This window comes from Dermacentor albipictus, chromosome 10 (assembly GCF_038994185.2).
Source record: "Dermacentor albipictus isolate Rhodes 1998 colony chromosome 10, USDA_Dalb.pri_finalv2, whole genome shotgun sequence".
NCBI lineage: Eukaryota > Metazoa > Arthropoda > Arachnida > Ixodida > Ixodidae > Dermacentor > Dermacentor albipictus.
In genome coordinates this window covers 71,802,521-71,821,988 of record NC_091830.1, presented here as the reverse complement: position 1 = coordinate 71,821,988, position 19,468 = coordinate 71,802,521, and the positions used below count along the sequence as shown (strand labels likewise).

Genomic DNA, 19,468 nt, shown 5'->3' with positions numbered 1-19,468 from the left:
AGCTAGCGAAAAGCATTTCTGATGAAAGCACGAATTTTCAAAAATATCTTGCAGCAAGAGGTATTTCCATGTGTTCAGTAATAGCGCCGTTGTCGGCAAACAAAGATCGGCCTTCACCTCCTCTGTGGTGACCCCGCTCCTTCTTCGGAGGGCTTGCACTGTGGAGGGTACGGCGACCAGACGCTGTGAATGTCAGGGACCCACTGAACGCCATGATGGCTCACATGGATGTTCACGTATAGGCGATACCAAGCATGTGTAGTCGTACACAAGGCCTGTATCGCCTTTTATGCGGACTCTTTACGCAGGCTGCGCCGACCGCTTGCGCTACGTTGGAATCTTGTTGATTGTGTTTATCCGATGCCCTTTTACCGGGCTTGCCGAAGCTGTGCGCCTTGCGGCCGTCGATACAGTGCAAGTGTAGCAATCTCGCCTGCCTTTGCAGCTAGTAACTACATGGGGGCGTCGAAGTTTCCCGCCTGTATTCAGCGAATGCTTGCTAACGCGCGTTTCACACAGGTGATTAAACTGTGAACGGGACAACGCCAAGTACGCGCTGCGTTTCCAGTTTTGTTCAAGTTGGTATTTCCGTGCTTAAACTGCACACGCAAGGAGAAAGGCCAACCGTATGGGACGCACAGACTTGCACTGCGCTAGTGGCCAACAATATCTCGCGGTTCGGAGGAGGCGGCACAGATAGAGCCGATTGGATTGGATTGGAGGCAACCTTACTTATGCCTGGAGTTGGGCGCTCGCGCGCCCCGACGAGGCCTACGTCATCCTCGAAGTCGCCGCTACTCGGCGCGGGTCTCCGCTCGCCGTTGCCGGCTCACTGGATCCGTGCCTTTCGAGCGCCTCGAGGACCTGCTGGACGGCCCAGACAACGCCTGCCGAATGCTGAGAAATAGAAAACTGAATTTTCGTGTCAACATTTTGAACGCAGTGGTATCTCGAAGTTTCCACGACGTGGCGTATCACGAAAATTGTTACTGTTCTCACTTTTCTGTGGCCATTGTGGCTCCTGACGTTTTCACACATCTGGCCAATAGTCGTACGAGGGCGCAATGGCGTCCCGCTGCCATGGCAGGACTTTGATGGAGCCATAGGAAAGCTTGAGCGATTTTCACAGTAGCGTGGCAGGTTTCCTGATGCAGGAAAGTGAGCAATATTTGGCTCAGGTGTTCACGAGAGCATTGTCTGGTGTCTAGTACCACCTGCTTACCACGCTAAAAAGTGATGCAATGCCCCTCTACCAGGATTACGCGCGCTTACGGAGAAAGCCGAGGTTCAGTAAAAGGCTGACAGTGGTTTCAAAGTTCAACGGAACTTTGGACCTCGTTAAAAGGCGATATCTTTTTAAAATTCAAAATTTAGAGCCGTGACGGAAAGATCGGCGAGAAAACAGACTTCTTAAACGCCGAAATTGACATAATGCAGCCATGGCCTCACACTGGATATGAGGCACTACCCACAACGTTGACCACACAGCGGAGCCTTCAACATAGACAGCTTTAGTTGGACGTCCGAAACCACCCACGTACGTAGCGCTTGAGGTCGCGCCTACATAGCGAAGCGCACGCGCATGAAACGGCAATAGTTGGCTGGGCGCAAAAGTTGAGAAGGGGATTGCTAACTTGCACGCACATGAACCCGTAGTGTGCTACTCAGCGCTGCCATATGCCACTTTCTGAACCTATGTAGCCAATACCAGCCGCCACGAAGTCAAACTACAATCCGTAGTCATATTTCCGGCAAGAGCCATATCGGAAAATGCGCACTCGTGGACACGCGAGAACATGCGAGAACGCCCTGCAATGCCACCCGGGCCCTCAGCCGATGCTACGCAGCTTTTGAAAAGCTGCAGGTGCACGCAAGACACCGTGGGAGCTGCTGCGCACTGCGCACGCGCACTGTCGCCGCTGCGGTTTTCCTCCGTACGCAGCACTGTTATGGGCGCCCAACTAAACCTGTTTATTATCTCCGATGCGCGGGGCCCACTGAGAATTTCTGGAGCGACTGGCGGTTACCTGTGTCCCATCCACAAGCCACCAATTGCACGCACTGTCTGCTTAAATGCTATACGAATAATTGACGTGAATAAAATGTTTTACAATACCTAACTCCGTAGCTTTGCCACGATGTCGTCAACAGTGTATACTTACCCTTGGCAAAACTTGCTGCTAGGCTAGTTTGTACGTGATAACTTTTGTGAGATACATACGCGAAAAACACCGGAGCAACACAATGCAGAAGAGGGCATCACTCGCAACTAACTCTATTCGCAAAAATGTAGCGGGATAGATAGCCGCTTCGCACACGCGCCAACCACATCGCTTCAAACGCTCATCAAATTACACCAGATAAAATAATTCTGAGAATGTTACTGATTTAGTAAAGATTTAAAAAAGGTCTTATTCACCGCTACTTAGAACTACAGCGATGCCGTTGCAATACATGTGTATTTTATTATTAATGTTGTATATGCCTCCATGACATCACGCGTGAGGGCATCCGCACTCTTAGCGAGAATGCCAACACCGCAAAACCTCGGCTCAAACATGCACGAGTCACAATGTACGGGCAATTTAACTGAAAGTTAGTGTTTTTATTGAAAGTTCAGTTTCTCTAACTCTGTCATTGAAGCCCCGGCTTGTTTGGCTGATCTAAACCCTACGGCAGCCAAGCTGGATTTCATAATACTCCCCGCCAACCGAGCAGCCGACATGCGGCCTGGCATACGTACCTCTGGCGGCACGGGGAGGACTTCGGCGCTTTGGAAGTGCGTGGGCACGCGGCCGCCAACTTGGGTGGCACCGAGAAAACCATAGGTAGCCTGTACCTGTTAGCCACGCTCTGAAGGTTGCGCGCAACTCTAAGCGGTCTGTGCTAGTTTTATACGCTCTGTATTGGTCTTCAGTAAACCTGCTTTGTGCCAACTTGGGTCACTTGGTTCATTCCAGTGGGCGTATGTCGCTCTTCTATGCCCAAATATACCCCTCAATATATCTGACGCTGAGCAGAATCGGACCGCCGTCACAAGGACAGTAACTCGATGCTTCATCAGGCTGCGCTGCAAGTGCACTGCATATGTGCCGCATCCAATGAGCGTCCTTCACGCCAACACTTTAGAAAACTGCTCCATGTATACACTGTGTATTTCCCGCTCTTCAAAGAAACCTTTCATAAACCTTGCTGCGCTTTGCTGAAATATTCATTGTGTGTTCGCACTTTCAGTGAGACTTCACCTTCAATATTTGAGTTGAACTTGCACACTTAGGCCTGCAGGTTTGTTCGTTCGTCGACGATTCTAACACTAGATGCGCATTTCAAAAGGTCGAGGAAAGGGGCTAATTGGTGGCTGTTCATGCTTTCTACCTTACTCATGACTAATGCCTGCAGATATATACAACTTCTACAAACCAAGTTTAATGTATTGGGAGTATGTGCACGGGCACAAGAAATATTAATGAATTTGAGAATAAATAGCCCCCAGCGCGCGCTTTGGCCCTCGTACACCTTCAGCCGTCTTTTCATATTCAGTAAGGAATCATAGCAGTGCAACATCCTGTTTTCTTCGCCTCATTCAAGCCGCAGCAACAGTACAGGAGTGTGCGAAGGCCTCATCGGCGTATGGAAAGACCTCGGGTGTGAGTGCCGTGGTGCGCAAAAGGAACCGGCCGTGCCCAGCACTGATTGTAGGCTCTCCGCGCGCAAATAGGACCGCAGGAGCAACGCCTGCCAACGCGAGCCAATCTTGGAAGTCCAGGAGGCCATGCGCGGTCTTTTCAGCAGCGCCACTAGATCGCGCAGCGTGTCTTCGATGCCATATCTATAGTTAAACGATACAAATAGCTCGGCGTATACATAAACGAAGGAAAAACTTAGTCTAGCACCCACCAGGAGAATCTGAAAATAAAGGGAAAGCGCAGTGCTGCAATAGTGAAGGAAACAGCACTGTGGGACCAGAATAAGCGTCAGAGAAACAGAGGGAAAGAAGATTTACTAAGTGAAAGAGGAACCGCAGAGTCCTGCGACAGACCCTGGGCGTGGGTGGAGTGCTCAGTCCAGGACCCCACCAGCCGCGGCCTCCAGGCGCCTTCTCGCGACCAGATCGAGGTGGTCCCGGCAGTTGACGCTAGAAGGCGAGGATTCCCACTGTCGCGTGCTTGGGTGTGGGATTGTAGGGTTGGCACTCACGAACTGGCACGTCCAGATTGCATGGCAGAGCGGGGCCAGGGCATTGCAATCTGGGAATTGTTGCGGGTATTGTGTGGGGGACACTGCGTGATATAGTGTGCGGTGCGGAACGGTGCTCGTCTGTAGCTGCCTGCACGAAACTGCTTTGGTGCGCTAGAGAGGAGTCATGCGGTGGGGATATTTCTTGCACTGTAGTTTGTAGAGTTTAAATGTGGTTTGAAATTGTTTTGGCATTTGTTTCTAACCACCTTCGTCCTCACGGTTGTCTCGCTGCGAGGCTCGGTGAGTGTGCTCTCGAGCCAAGGCGTGAGCCCTCAGGATCCCAGCGAGAGAATCATGTCCGGGTGTCCATGCTGCTGTGGCCGTTTCAGGAAGGCTAGATGTCCTTGAGACTGAGGTCGCCATTGGGAAAATTCTACCAGCTGCGCCGTTACGACGCTGACGCCTACGCCGTCAGCGTCGTGAACTACGCCCGCCGTGAGACCGTCGCGGCAACGATACAGCGCATCTACACCACAGAAGCTGAACAGGCAGTCATAGCCATAGCTGTGGTCACGAACCTCGGAAAAACACACAATAACTATGAGCAGGTGCGTGAAATCTGGAAAGGAGTAATGGAGCCACGCTAAAGTTCGCCAATCCCATTCTATACTGAAAATCGGATGTCTTGCCGTGGTTGGAAGTTATTCAAAGATCGCTAGGCCGGTTGGCTTTTGGAGCCCACGGCAAAACCACGAATGCGGCAATGCAGTGTGACATGGGCTAGGCCTCTCTTGAGTTCAAAGAAGTACCGAGCAAAATTAGTTTTGAAGAAAGACTCAGAACCATGGATAAAAATAAATGTTAAAGTGCACAAGTATCTATAATCGAAAGGCGTAGACACAGAATAGATGACGATGTCAGGAAAGTTGGCAATGAAGTACAAGGTAATTGAAAGTGTAAATAGACAACCAGGAGTCATCAGAAAGAAAGTGAGAGAAACAAAAAGTCAATAGAATGCATAAAATAGAAGTAAGAAGGACTAGAGAGATTTACAGGAATGTGAAGAAATAAATGAGAAGGGAAAATTTGTGAGATAACGCAAAACCAGTGCGTTGCTATTTAAGGATCGAGGCAGTTGCCTATGGACAAAAACGTACCGGAGCAAATATTCGCAGCTAGATGTGGCAAGTGTATGCTTCAGCGAAAACCTGGAGAGCACTCAGCACGTCCTAATGGAATGCGAAGTGATTCACCAAGTGCGAACCCTAGGTAACCTACACCTTCGAGAAGCGCTTATGTTTGAAGCGGATGAAAGCATCAATCGGTCAGCAGTCTAGATAAGCAAAAGGCGTTCAGAGTATTGGTGAAAAAAAAAAAGCAGGGAAGAGATTGATACGACCGGATCCCTTAGAGTCATAGCTAGCGGTACAAGGTATATGTTGAAGGCAAAAAATTAAGAAGGTGTATACAAAACTACTATATAAAACGTGCATAGCATACCCAATTAAATTAAGCAGGTTAGGTGACTATTTGTCACTGCCAGTTTTGAAGGGGATGCCACTAAATTGTGATCATCATCAGAACAACAGCATGGTAGTGCAGCCGACTACCCCGTTTTAAAGGGAACGCTCATAGCATCTATCAATCAGAAGCCCGAGAGACGAGTCCGGCTGGCGTATGACGTGTTTATCAGAGTTTGCACGCATCTGCATGCCATGCATCTCGGAGGTCATGCGCAGGCTTCGTGGCGTCGCTGCTAGATGACGTAGTGTTCCTATAGAAGCACCCAACCACCTACAAAATGGGTTCCGGCCAGGCACATGCTTAGAGAGTTACACGTTTCTACTAAATCAGTGCACAGAGATTTCAATAGTTCAGAATAGACCTTTATGAATAGCATATCTAGATAATAAAGGAGCCTATCACAACGTAGGCAAAGAATGGTCGTGGGATATGCTCAAGCACGCAGGCATTGATGATGATTTGGTGGAGCTGTTGAGGGACATAACCAAATAAAATTGCACGGGAAAGCCGAAAATGTAACGAAGTCATGGATATTCACCAAGAGTAATGCAGGAACATCCTCTGTCTCCATCGCTGTTTACGCTCTATGTTAAGAGCTTCGAAAGATAGCTGAATAGCAGTGAATTATTATTAGGTTTACCCTACATTCGTAATGGCCAAACATTCGCAACAAGATGAAGCACGTGTATGCTGCAGCAGAAATCCGGAGACCAATCAGTACATCCTAATCGAATGCGAATTTACCCAGTGAGATCCATAGGTAACTTAAACCTTCCAGAAGTGTTTGGATGTAATGTGGACGGATGCACCAACCGGTCAGCGGTCGAGACAGGCAAGACACGTTTAGAGTATTGGCAGAAAAAACGCTGAGGTAGATACGACTGAATCCGTTATAAGCATAGGAAGCGGTACAATTTAGGTGGAAAAGTTTTAAGGAAGAGAAGAAAGATTAAGATAGGTACAAAATGTTAGAATGCAAAGGCAGTATAACATACCTGAATAATTCAATCAGGCTAGGTGACTATTTGTCACCACCCTATTTTAAAAGGGATCTCAATAAAGAATCAAAAATGAGCCTCTCGGCAGTACAGGCATCCCACAAACTCGCTCAAACTGTGGCCATACGTTGTGTTGCTATATTAATTCTATTATGAACACAGCACCGTCGATAGTCATCGTGAGATGGGCCCTTCCGGATTCTTTTCCTACCACACTTCCCTCTTATGATTCTAAAAGTTCTTAATTACATGCGGGACTGTTATAGCTGTGTCACGCTATGTGGTGTCCTTGCGATACATAAGCCGGCCATCGAGAATTACATCATTTCGTGTGCGAGGGAATCCACCACGCAAGATGTCGTTCTACAGCATATTAAAGAAGTACATGGTCGTTGTTTCAGTGACTGAGATACTGTACTTGTCAACTGATGCATGGGGCAAACAATTAGAAAGACAGGAAGAGGCAGAGCACCGGTTAGCAACGAAGTTTCTTTCATGGAAAGCTAGCCTTATGAAGCCTAAAAGCATTCGCTTCGTGCTCAGCTCACATTCTGTTTTCTCGTTGCAGGATCACGCTCATAAAATTCAGTTGATTGTGAGCGTTCAGTTTCGACTGTATTCCTTTTCTCCCGTCGATTTGCTACGCCTCTTTATTTGAAAACTCCGCAGTTGAACCATCTATCACATAGAGAAGGTGGCATGGTAAATTAGTCCGCCCCTGCAAAAAATTTCTGAAAACACTCCTGCAAACAAGCTTCTCATTTAGGCACTTGCAACTTTCTATGACCGCTAAAACTGGGAATTCGAGAACTGAAGTCAATCTGAGCCTTATGCTTCCAAATTTGGGCTGCATTGTTCGCATAAACTGAAGAAGACAACAGATGTAGCTATTCAACTTTGAAACCATGCCCCTATTGCTTCACAGCCATGATTCATTGTGTCATCGCAGGGAGCAGGGATATCCACACTGCTCATGCTAGCTGCTGAAATTCTTGCATTGTGGTGGTCGATTCACAATGGAATCCAACCGCCACACATGCCCGTATCGATTGACTACTGTCCAGACAACAACACCGTTGCGTCTTTTGGCACAAACCTCACAGTCTCCTTTTCTTCGAACAGGTATGTGTGCAAATAATTACATTCATGCGTCTATGCGTTAGGTATCAATCCTGTTGCGCATTTCTTTCCTTTATGAATTTACGTCTCACAGAATGTGGCGACAATGTCGTGTTGAGCAAGAATAGTTTGGCGAAAACGGGCATAATTAAGCTTTCATACCTTTACAAATAAATACTCGAGGAAAGTTAAATCACATGACGTTTTTCTTAGGTCGCCAAGTTTTCTTGCGACCACATTGCACCATTACACTGATACTTTTTTTTTACCGCATTCGGAAGCGGACAGTAACTTCCGTATTCAGAAAAACAAGACCGCAGCAACAGAAAACCGTCCCTACATCTACAATGCACTTTGTGTAATTATTGAGAGCTTATTTGCGTAAAATTTTCTCAGCTACTGCAACAGGCCAGAAGTACAACGGAACGCTGCCTTGACGAAAACAAGTCTTTTTGTCGAAGCGTTGCCTTAAAGCAACATTCTTTGTTCGACTCACTTGTGACTTAGGAAATGCTTGCAACAAATATGTTGCCAGGCCTTACAAAGTTCCACTTTCTTTAAAAAACAAAAGTATGACATGAAGTGAAAGTAATTCTGGCAGGATGTATTTTGCCACCACACCTGATGTCATTTTTATTTAAAGGTATGGTATAAGAACATCTCATGCTGTAGTCAATGGTTGGCTAATGGGCACTTACCTGTAGTAGAAACATAAATATATAGTCATCCATCGACATTAGCAAAAGAACGAATAGGTACAGTCACCCACAAAACTCCACGGACCAAGGAATCTGAGAAAAAAAAAACCTAATATGGTCTGCAGCCTCACAACGAAGCCTGGTGCTTGCATTTTCAGCCGCTGCTAGGATATGGGAGCAAGAATGTGATGTCTGGTTTTACTGGCTGCGTTTACAGGCTTCTCGGAACTTCAGCGTTTTACCAGAACCCGTGGTCCGTAATCTCTTGTGGTTGACTCTACAAGCTCCGTATATTGTTTATGGTAGTGCAACGTCATCAACGGTACCTTGGATGTCGAGCTCAAGATCAAAGTTTTCCCCAAAGTTACCCCAAACCGACAAAAAAAAATGCTGAGTAGAATAAATGCTCTCTGATTTTCAAGACTTCGACGCAGTACCACTGTCGCGTACGAACGCCACGCACCAGCATTATGCTACGAATATCCGTAATTTATTAGCCCGCAGAATGATGTTGTTTGAGGAAGGTTAAGAAATATTCTGTGGTTGCAGTCTCGTAGGATTCCTGATTGGCGGCAATTGCTTGGTGGCTAGAGATGTTACTGTAGATTCAGCCTCATAAACCGACAAAAAAGTGTTCAAACTTATTTACGGTGTTATATTCGCGGCCGTAAAATTTATGTTCACAACTTTTGATTCAGAAATGACGTTGTACTCTTCTGCAGGTCACCGAGAAATACAGCTTCGGTTTCAATATCACCATTATGGAGCTCTCTCCTTGGGATGTTGGCTACAGTTCTACTCGGGATACTCATAAGCGTTATCACAGGTACATCAATTGCACATTGTTACAAATAGCCTACAATTGTGCATTTTGCGAAACACATCAGTTGCAAGCTTTTCTTTTTATGCCAAAAAGTACAACCTAGGCCTTTGACCACAAAGATAACGACCGAGTTATAGAATTCGAAGGTTAGTTCAGCCTTCTTGAACACACTGCAATCCACCAGCATGCGTAAACATGCACGTCAGAATTGCACCTGAAGTTCTTTCAGAATATGCCTCACCTCCCTGCAACATGTCCTATGCATGAAAGTACACACCTCCACAAAATACTTTGAATAATTTCGTCATAAAGGTAACCATCTACTGCTTGCATGTAAGAAAAAAACTCACGCGCAGTGTACGCTTGTTTTGTGTCTTGAAAAAGTTTATGCATAGACGTCTCGTTTTAATGTCCATAGGCTAGGTTCATAACAAACTCAGAAGCAATTGTACAATGACGAAATTGCAGTATATAGGTAAAGCTAGTTTTCTCAGAAACAAAGCAGCTATATGGAGCTTATTGAGAAAAAGAGAGCAGCCACAATGTTAGGTTCCTACCATCTTAAGAATATCTAGGAGGAATGAGGGTAACGACAAACTTGTTGGTACATTCTATTAGGTTGACGACATGTGCATCGTTCAGCTTCTTCTGGAGGCTCAGCTAAGTGTACTGTCATGAAAGCTTTTTCAACTATACCTGTCACTTCGAGGTTCAAAAGTGTCAGACTGATCATGGATATTTACTTTGAAATCCTTCAGTAAACTGATACATATACGAAATAGGTTTGAGGATTTTTGGAAACAGTTCAGATAATACAAGATACTGCCGTGTTTGTTTCCTTACACCTGCCCATCGAATTACGAGCTTTTTACTGTAGGGTAAAACAACATCAATGTAGTTTCTTCTAGCGCTAGGAAGATGTCGAGAGCATGCAGAATTGTTCCGTTCCTGCGAAACTAAAGTTTAAAACCTCACAGCCATTAATTTTGCCTTCATATTTCTTTTTTTAGGAATTTGAGTTGTCAGCAGGTGTGATGACTCTCTTATACTTAGTACTTACCTGAAGTACTTGAAGCTGAAGTGCCCAATTTCTTGGGGCAGTTCTGGGACTTTTAGCAAGGTTAACACTATACAAGCAAGCTGTAATTTACTTTCGCTGCAAGGCAGCACAAATAAAAAAGCTCTGAATAGAACTGTTCAGATTTTTTCTAGATATGTTTCGCTTTGATAACGGTTTGTCTTACGACTCATTTCATGTTAAATTGGGGTCTTCTTCGGATACCTGTAATCCTTAAAGAAAGGTAATCGCACTGGAGCCCTTCCTGCACTAGCATTGTGGCTTCATTTAGGACTGACATGAAATAAATTGAAAATAAAATTCTGCATACTCCAAATTTAGAGTGATTTTTGCCATGTATTCGAAAGTTGCGCTCTAAATATCTTCTGACAACAATATATTCATACCGAAGTATCTCTAAACAGAAGCAATAAACACTTTAAACTAATAGTGTATTTTTTAAAAACACCAGTTTGGTAATTTTCGCGGTATAAAGTCCATCAATTAAAAAATGAAGGCCAGGTTCATTATTTGAACTGCATGATGAAACGCGAGTGCTGAAGTACACTGTGAATTCATGTCAGTCAAGTCTTTTCAAATATTCCGGCCGTGACAGGGCCGGAAATGCGCTCAGCGTTTTCTATGTTTAGTCTTTGGCTCTTTGTAATACAGTAAAAGCTCGTTAATTCGAACCGCAAGGGGACGCCGCTTCAGTTCGAATTAACGAAAGTTCGAACTAACGAAAGTGAAGGAGAGCAACAGTACGCTGCGATTTGGAAGCAGTAGGGAATGTCAGAAATTTGGCGTGTCAGAAAGTGATGGCGTGTGCCGCGGGCACACGCCATCTTCAAGTCGAAGCTCTGGGTCCGACTGTGCCACACCACCGATGTCCACAGAAACGAACGTTAGCCGAGGCTTAACACCATCACAATGAATCGCGACGGCCGATACCTCCTAAGCTGAAAACAGAGGTACACAACCGATGAAGACTGCCGAGACAAAGACGCCGTACATGTGAAGGTGGCGAAGGCCCCGATTCGTTGGTTCTTGATTGCAAGCGCAGCTGCGACGTACTTGATTCGCTGTGTTTTGGCGCTTGCCGTGCCATCTCCGCACAACATTAGCAGCTGTACAAGATTTGCAAAGCCTCCGAGATTCGCAACGGGCAAGAAGTCTCGGAGGTTACGTAGAACACAGAGGCGGCAGCCGCCGCTGCCTTCTGGCTGACCCCGCGTTGGTTAGATTTTTTTCCGATTTTGCCTTCTCTCGCCCTTTTCTCCGTTTAGGAGGCAATACAGCCTTGTGTGTAGGCAGTAGGCGCGTTTCTCTGGCCGTGTGCCAGGCGAGCGTAGTTCGAATTATCCGTGAGGGAACCTTCTCGCGTTCGAATTAACGGACTTTTTTATACATAGACTTCTGTGGAGCTTGGCCGGACCAAATCGTACAGTTCGAATTATCCATAAATTCGAATTATTGAAGTTCGAATTAACGAGCTTTCACTGTATAATGTTATGCATCGTTTTTAGTAAAGAGCGAACTAGGCCCTAGCAGACGCCATCCGAATCCATGACGTCCTGGCAAGTGAGTGCGTTGACTTGAAAAATCTCTTTTCGCGTCTGTTGGGCTCGTCATGCCTCCTGTCGCGATTTGCAATTTTTTCCTACTTTGTGCGTCTTCAGCCCGCCCGTCCGTCCGTCCGTCCGTCCGTCCGTCCATCCATCCATCCATCCATCCATCCATCCATCCATCCATCCATCCATCCATCCATCCATCCATCCATCCATCCATCCATGATGACTCTCGTGATGTCGTTGTTGTCACGCCTTTTACGCCGACTGAATGTCCGAAGTTGTGTAACACCATAAACACTAGGCATGCAATTGAGGTCGTGATGTTATTGAGGTCACTGCATCGCCGTAATACCGCTTTCGTCATTCGATCCTTGAGCTCGGTCACTTCTTGGATCGTCACCATACCGTCATCAGCATGCCGACCTCATACTGTTGCCTTGCAGCCGCCTTCATTAGGTCGTCGTCATACAATCATCATTATGCATTCGTTGTCATACCGTTGATGCCATTGGAGTCATTCCATTACTGTCGTTCTAATGCCGTCTGCCGACTCTCGTCATGCCGTCAGCTTCACGTCGTCAAAATCACACAGATTCATCATACTATCGACCTCATGTTGTCGCCGTCAGTCTGTACGGTCTCACTTCACGTCATAACTTCACAAACTTTGCCCCATTGTCATTAGGCCATAATCGCCATACCGTCTTCATAGTTTCATCGACCTCAATATTTTTCCATCATTGTATGCTATTCATACTGTTGTCTTTGAATTTTGTCGCCGTTGTCATTGTCTCGTTATCGTCGTGCATTCGTTGTCATAACGTGGTCGCCATGCTGCTATCGTCGTTATTGCAGTTTTATCTGGTTGTCGTCATACCGTCGTGATACAGTCGTCACTTTGCATTGTCGTCATTCGATTGCCATACTGCTGTCGCCGTCACATTGTAGTTTAGTTGTTGTTGTAGTTGTAGTTGTTGTACCATTGTAGTTTTAGAATCACGATGTAACTGTAGCCATGCCGTCATTGTCATAGCGCCTTCGGTTCCATCATGTCGTTGTTTCTTCGTCATTCTATCGTAGTCAATGCGACATCACTACGCAGACATGCTCTTGACCGACCTTGAGGAGTCAATGTTATAGAAAACTTAACTGATAGAGAAGAAACTGTGTGGCGCACGCAGGCGAAGCAAGGAAATTTCATAATGACCGCTACAAGTTCCAAACGAACGTGTTTTCAGCGATGTGGGTGTCGCTACATTGCTTGAACGCTAGCCGCATTACTGTAGAAAGCCATCGCGAGATGAATCCTGCCGGAATCTTTTTGGTGTTGTAGTTTATTCCTACGGCTCATCCTAATTTTCTTTGGTGTCCTGTGAGAATATATGCATTATTATTTCTATCGCAGGTGAGCACAGGCAACGGCATGCAGACGTCACGCACTTGAGCAGGTGCTGCGTTCGGTTCTGGCGTTGGTTGGGTGTTATGGAATCTGATGAAAGCTTTTCAATAAAGGTAAATATTTTCTTCTACCCAGAAAAAGTAGTAAGGTACTAATAGACAGTTACTGCGGCATCATTTATACTACAAAATATGTCATTGCTGAGATACCATGAGAGGAGCTTTTTGCGCATCATTGACAAAAATATTTTTTTGTTGCACAAAGCCGATAGTTAGTCTAAAGACTTTCGGAGGCTGCTCAGTGTAGAATGAATACTAAACTGAAAAATTGCGTAAATTCAGTGAAACGTTCCACGTAATACTTTATTATTCTACCTATATCAACTTAGATAGTACCCCTTAGTCCAGAATTTGCGACATGTTTGTCACATCCTCCTGAGATCCCTTGTACAATACATGAGATCTTGCCCTCCTCCTTCAATCCTCCTCCAACTTAACGCGGAAGTATTTACATAAACTATTTCTCCCATATACGTCTGCCGAACTGTGGGTAAGGGGTTTAGAAATAGTCTTGCCATCAGCGTTCGAGAAAATTGGCGTTACTTGACTAGATCGTTTTCGTCGCCAAAGAGGCGGGTTTAGGTCATTTAGGTCATTCAAGTACCGTGAGGTGGCAGGGAAATGCAGGCAGAAGCACCAATACGGCCAAATCACGGCATGACATTGTCTCGATTTCAGCATGGAAGCGCATATTTTAGCACAGTAAGCAGGACGAGACAATCACTTTGCCCTGGTACGTGAAGACACAACCCTTCGCACCTGACTGTTCTAACACGATTAACAATGCTATTTGTTCATACATAAATTTAGTGGTAGCAAGCGATATCCCTAAGTGGCAATGGATGTGTTGTTGACCGCCTGAAGGGTATACGCACTGGGGACACGGCGCTCTGTTGATAAAGCCGGCACCACGCTCACCCCAGCACCGTCATCCACGAGGAATCGCAGACTACTGTTATGCTTGGCGAAGAAGAGCACTGATGGGGGAGACTCCGCGGTATCCTGAACACCGCTCGCCCTCACTACCGGCCACGGCCGTTTCCCACGTAATCGCAAGGTGGAGTGTACTTGCGGGCAGCATTGCCGTGCTTCTTGTGGTGCCAACAGATTCTCTGTCACAGTTGTCGGGGCTGCGCCGCGGCACGCTGGTGCTTCGCACGAGCGCTGCCGACCCGTATGGCTGCTACTGTGTCGGCGGAGTGAGACATCTGCTTCCCATGTCCTGCAGCTCGTTGTAGATGTGCGAAGTCCCGCATCTGTTTGAGCCGCCGCGATGGATGGGGGCGTTGGCTAATTCTGTGAACTGAGAAAGCTGTTTGTCGGCAGCCGAAGCGAGGATCATCTGCACATTTCTGAGGAGCCATTGCAGGAAGAGCTCCCGAAGAAGCCTGCTGTCGGCGTCGGTGGTCGTCATGCCGTATATTTGTTGCATGTGAAGCAACAATTTACTAGGTGTCCGGTGGCCGAGCTCAGCGCCGTGTAGTAGCTGCTTCGGTCGCTGTGGCTCTGATGGCGTGAATCGGCTGATCAGCAGTTGCTTGAGCGTTGTTTACGCGTTCACTGGCGAGGGAAGTCACCAGCAGATCTCGTACTTCGCTCCCCGCTGTAGGTGAAAGCCTGCCGACAACGTGGTGACAGGTTGTCCGGTAGTAGTGCGTCAGGCGGCGAATCGCGATTCTGCTCGCAGAAAATGGAGTTCTGAGTCGGCTGTCCAAAATGGTGGTTGCTTAACCTCGACGGCGGAGATGGCTGGTGCGTCGGCTGTAGTCTCCATGGCGTTGATGTCTCCATGTGGGTGTCGTTAAGCCTCGTCCGGGTCGCTACTGTTAAGACGCGAGTACGCGCGGAGGAGAGAGACGACTTGCCGGCGTGAAACCCACTTTCAACTGACTTTATTTTGCTTCAGCCCCCCTTGGCGCTGCTGGCCCTTCGCTCTCCTCTCCATCGGTGGAGAGGGAAGACGGGGAGGGGAGGAGGGGGCCGGTTTGCAAGTGCGCACGCAACTCGCTCTTGCCTGCACGTTGTGGCCTGCTCGCGGCCTGTACAGACCAGACCATTTCATGACACTGAATGGGCAACGATGTAACTGACTACTGCGAGTCTTCATATGGCGACGGGCTTTCGTGCCACCAGCGCCGGCAAAGCCGACAGCACCAGCGTGTCGAACATCATTCAATCGATACCTGAGTGATCGGTCCCTGAGCGAACCGACAACGCGATAGCATCAGCGCCTTCACTTGTCTGTGTACCCAATAGTTTTAAAAATGTGTGGAAATGTGGTTTCTATGTGTAACTACACAAACTTCAGGCCTCACACACCCTGCACATGAGGTTTTAACGGATGTTGACTTTCTTCAGCGAAGTTTAGGACGAGCGGCGCTGTCGACCTCGTGCCCACGCTATTTGAGAACCTAAACTAAAACTGAAGTTTTTATAGGTCAGTTCCGGTCTTATTGATTCTAAATAAATTCTTCTTCACTTCTTGCAGTGTGCGCACAATATAGTGCTGTGCTAACATCGGCGCGGGATCACTTCCGAAGCCGCATTGCTATGGCGCGTCCCCCGAATTAAATGCAACAACGTAGACAAGCGGGACTTTACGTTTTATGATGTTCAATCACTTCTTCATTCCGGAGGTTAGCTGTTTATCTCTAGGTCAAACTGGAAACCGGGGGCGGTGGATTTGGTACATCAGTGTAAACACTAACCTCGTTGAGCTGCCACCACGTGATCCCTGCTATCTACGTCCTCGCTAGAGGACTACAGGTCCTATATGCGTGAACTTACACGCTCAGAGTTCTGTCCAACAATACTTTGTCACACGCAGACTGTAAATGTGGGGAAGGGAAAGAGACGCGAGAACAAGTAATAAGAGGCCCAACTATTCCTATATTCGTTCGTCGCCGTTTTCCAAGTTGATATTTAGCCGTTCTTGGGTGCAGTAGTGCGGCTTATATCCGCAAATACAGATGTGCAGCAGCGTTTTTACATTATGTCAGATCAACGATGCCCTTTTCTTAACATTATTTAGAGCAAACGGCACGCAGCGGTCGCACACGCACCTGCAGGCAAATGCATCACTTTTGGAAATCGGCAGTCTAAGGCAGCAAGCTCCACTATCAGTCCCTTGCATCGAGTATGCGAAATGTCTAGAAAATGAGTAAGCGGTATACATAACGTAGCTGCAAGGGAAGAAATCAGCGATTACAAGTTCCACGGCAGCCGCCCCGGCTGACGAATATCAGCCGTTTGCCCTATAGCGTGATCCCGCCCTTATCCACCCTTCTCGGAGCACAAGAGCTCACTTAGACCTTCTCACTCAGCAGTCGACCAATGATACCGAGGTTCTAGGAAAAGTATGGTGCCCTGCAAATGCAAACAATAGCTATTCACGATCTCGGAAACGCCCGCCCCACGCATATTCAAGAGGGGGGCAGGCAAAGAAATCACCAGATGACCGCACCGGCCCCTTTCCAAAGCTTTTCCAGCGGCGTGCGACAGAGGGCAGCACTGAAAATTAAATAAAAACGCGGATTGTGGCGCCGCTTCCGAAACTCCCTCGGCGGGAGTATCAGAAGCTTAATCCAAGCACGGTTTGAGTCATTCCTCGCTTGCTAGATTTAAAATAATGCTGGCGGGAAATTTGTGACCACCAGAAGGAAAGCAGCTCGGGGTTTTGCTCACCGCTGTTGGAATGACGTTAATCATAACTTTTCAGTTTTCTCACACTGGACTTAGTTATGGGGTGCCTTTAATGTGGAATGCTTATATAAGGCTGCGACGTTGTACCTGGGATTCACGTCCGGAAAACCTGAGCCCGTATTCCTCCCCCATCCTTATTCACTCATAATGAAAATTGCGGTTGGTTCATTTGTGCTAACTAGGGTTTTCACTCTAATCGCGGAGCGAACCACACCAGTTTGATTCAAAATGTACTTGGAGTATTAGGAACTTAGCAAATACATACTCTTTTTTTTTCTAGGAAACGGAAGACGGAAAAGGCGAACCACAAACAACGAAGACACTTTTACCTCCCCTAAGTGAAGACAAGCAGGAATCAACCGTTTGAAATGTCAGAGCCAAATGATTCCATTTTACACCAAATAACCTCGCTGCGCATTCATAGATACCATGCCATCTGTGCGATAGTCCAGTAGTAATAAAATCATCTATAGATCGTGAATAATTTATGTTATTATCAGCATTCTCATTTTGGATGGCGGCCCCTGAAGTCAGCGCTACAGCAAGGAGCGACCACAGTGGCTTCAGGAGCTTCGCAGGATAGCACATATCACACGGTGATTTCCTCGTAGCCTTGTATCATGCGCTATAGTACAACGGCGGCATTGTCGTTCTGCGTTGTTTTATGTTGTAAAAAAGCCACAATTTTTTTTAGAATTATTCTATCATTATAAACGGAATAAGCTTTCTGGCATAAATTTGTATGAATTTCGTAGCTAAAGCATTATCAATGGAAGAAGTCAATAAAAGTGTGTGTACATACTTTCCTTCTCGTTCTGTGCCGGAGCTAGTGTATGAGAACAATTATAGATTTGACATGACGTCAACCATCTTTGGCAGGGCAATGAAAAGCTGTTAAGGGATTGACAGGTCATTCTATGCGTCACATTTGATGAGTCAGTACAATTTTCTACAGCCTAAGGAAGCACTAGTGGCACTCGAGGCCCGGATGTTTGTTCCTTCATTAAGGCGGTATTCGTATGGGCACAAACTCTACGGAAAGTGTTTGTGATGCATAGCAACGCATTAAAATAATAAAATTTAGGTGCACTTATACTTTGTACTCGTCGCCACATGGACAGCTGTGCATGACGAGATACTTTGTAATCTGACGAATTGCATAGAGCCATAGCAGTCGTCTTTGCTAGTAAAAACCTAGAATGTCCAAACAGCAAGACCACGCAGTACCAAGAAACGGGATTCTATGCGCAGCCGAATTGCTGTCAGAATCCATGCTGACCGATCCATCCATGTAGACGCGGATGTGGTTCGCATAATGTGCGTGCAAATGCTCGAACACCAGACAGCAGGACTCCGAAGGAGGCGCCAATCTCTTGAGGTGCACCTCAGCAACGTTACCATCGTAGATGACGTACTCGAGCATCCACGGTGGATTCATTGCGACCAATGTGGTACTGCTTCCGTTTTTTATTTATACCTTCAACCGCCGCTTCATGATTGGATGTGGTCAGACAGATTGCCTTTCTTTAGGTTTTTACTGAGTGGCCCACTGGCGTCCAAATAAAGAATGGGAAACCGTGCTGTCACCCTCTTGCACTTTTTGCACTGTGAACATAAATTTGTGAAAAGCATATTTATTCGAAAAAATAGTTTTCAACTTGTGAAATGCGAGCCCAAAATCTCACCTCTGTTGAACCTGTGGCTGTCGGTGAATTGCCCTAGAGCCCAAAAGATTTAATTTCCCTTATGGTTGAATAGCGCGTAATTATTAAAGCAGGGCTAAGTTTTTGTTTTAAACTGATAACGCTTTATAAGGCTTATGAAGAGTTTCCTGACATCCGTCAAATTTCTTCGACTATCATATAGAGGAATTCACCAATATCGTTTGGCTTCTTTCAGGTATTCAGAACAAAGAAACACGGTAGCACATTTTCATTTTCTTACAAGTGATTGCACCAATTCAAAAGATGATATTAGGTTAATGTGCCACCAGCTGTGGACCGAATGAGGTCTTACCGATCTTACACTTTCACCAATTCCCTGCTCAATTCGAGCGGGCTTCGCAAACACTCTTTCAGAATATACCTTCTTCATGCTGCAAATGGGGTAAATATAAAAGGTGTCATGCGGTACGTGAAAGCAAAAAAAACGGTAAGTATAACCACCGCGTCATTCTGGTAATCTTATAAACGAGCACATTAATGCCGAGCGTAATAATGCACACCGTGGCTCTGAACCGCTCTGAAACATTATTCAATATTTCAGGATAGGTAGTCTGTACTAAGACGCAGATTTGACATTTGAGTTGACGTGTATATATATATATATATATATATATA

General features: G+C 46.3%; 1 protein-coding gene across 2 annotated transcripts in view; it reads left to right on the top strand.

Moving 5' to 3' along the window:
- Nucleotides 1–17,876, top strand: part of LOC135899113 (sodium-coupled monocarboxylate transporter 2-like) — a 99,510-nt gene extending 81,634 nt beyond the window's left edge. Inside the window, exons 12-15 of one of the 2 annotated variants that reach the window (XM_065428393.2) lie at nt 7,651–7,823; nt 9,241–9,344; nt 13,375–13,481; nt 17,410–17,876. In XM_065428393.2, coding sequence (XP_065284465.1) covers nt 7,651–7,823; nt 9,241–9,344; nt 13,375–13,481; nt 17,410–17,496 — 471 coding nt within the window. In that variant the 3' untranslated portion in view covers nt 17,497–17,876. The remainder of the gene's footprint in view (nt 1–7,650; nt 7,824–9,240; nt 9,345–13,374; nt 13,482–17,409) is intronic. The other variant, XM_065428400.2, reaches the window with a different exon arrangement.
- The last annotated feature ends 1,592 nt before the right edge of the window (nt 17,877–19,468 follow it).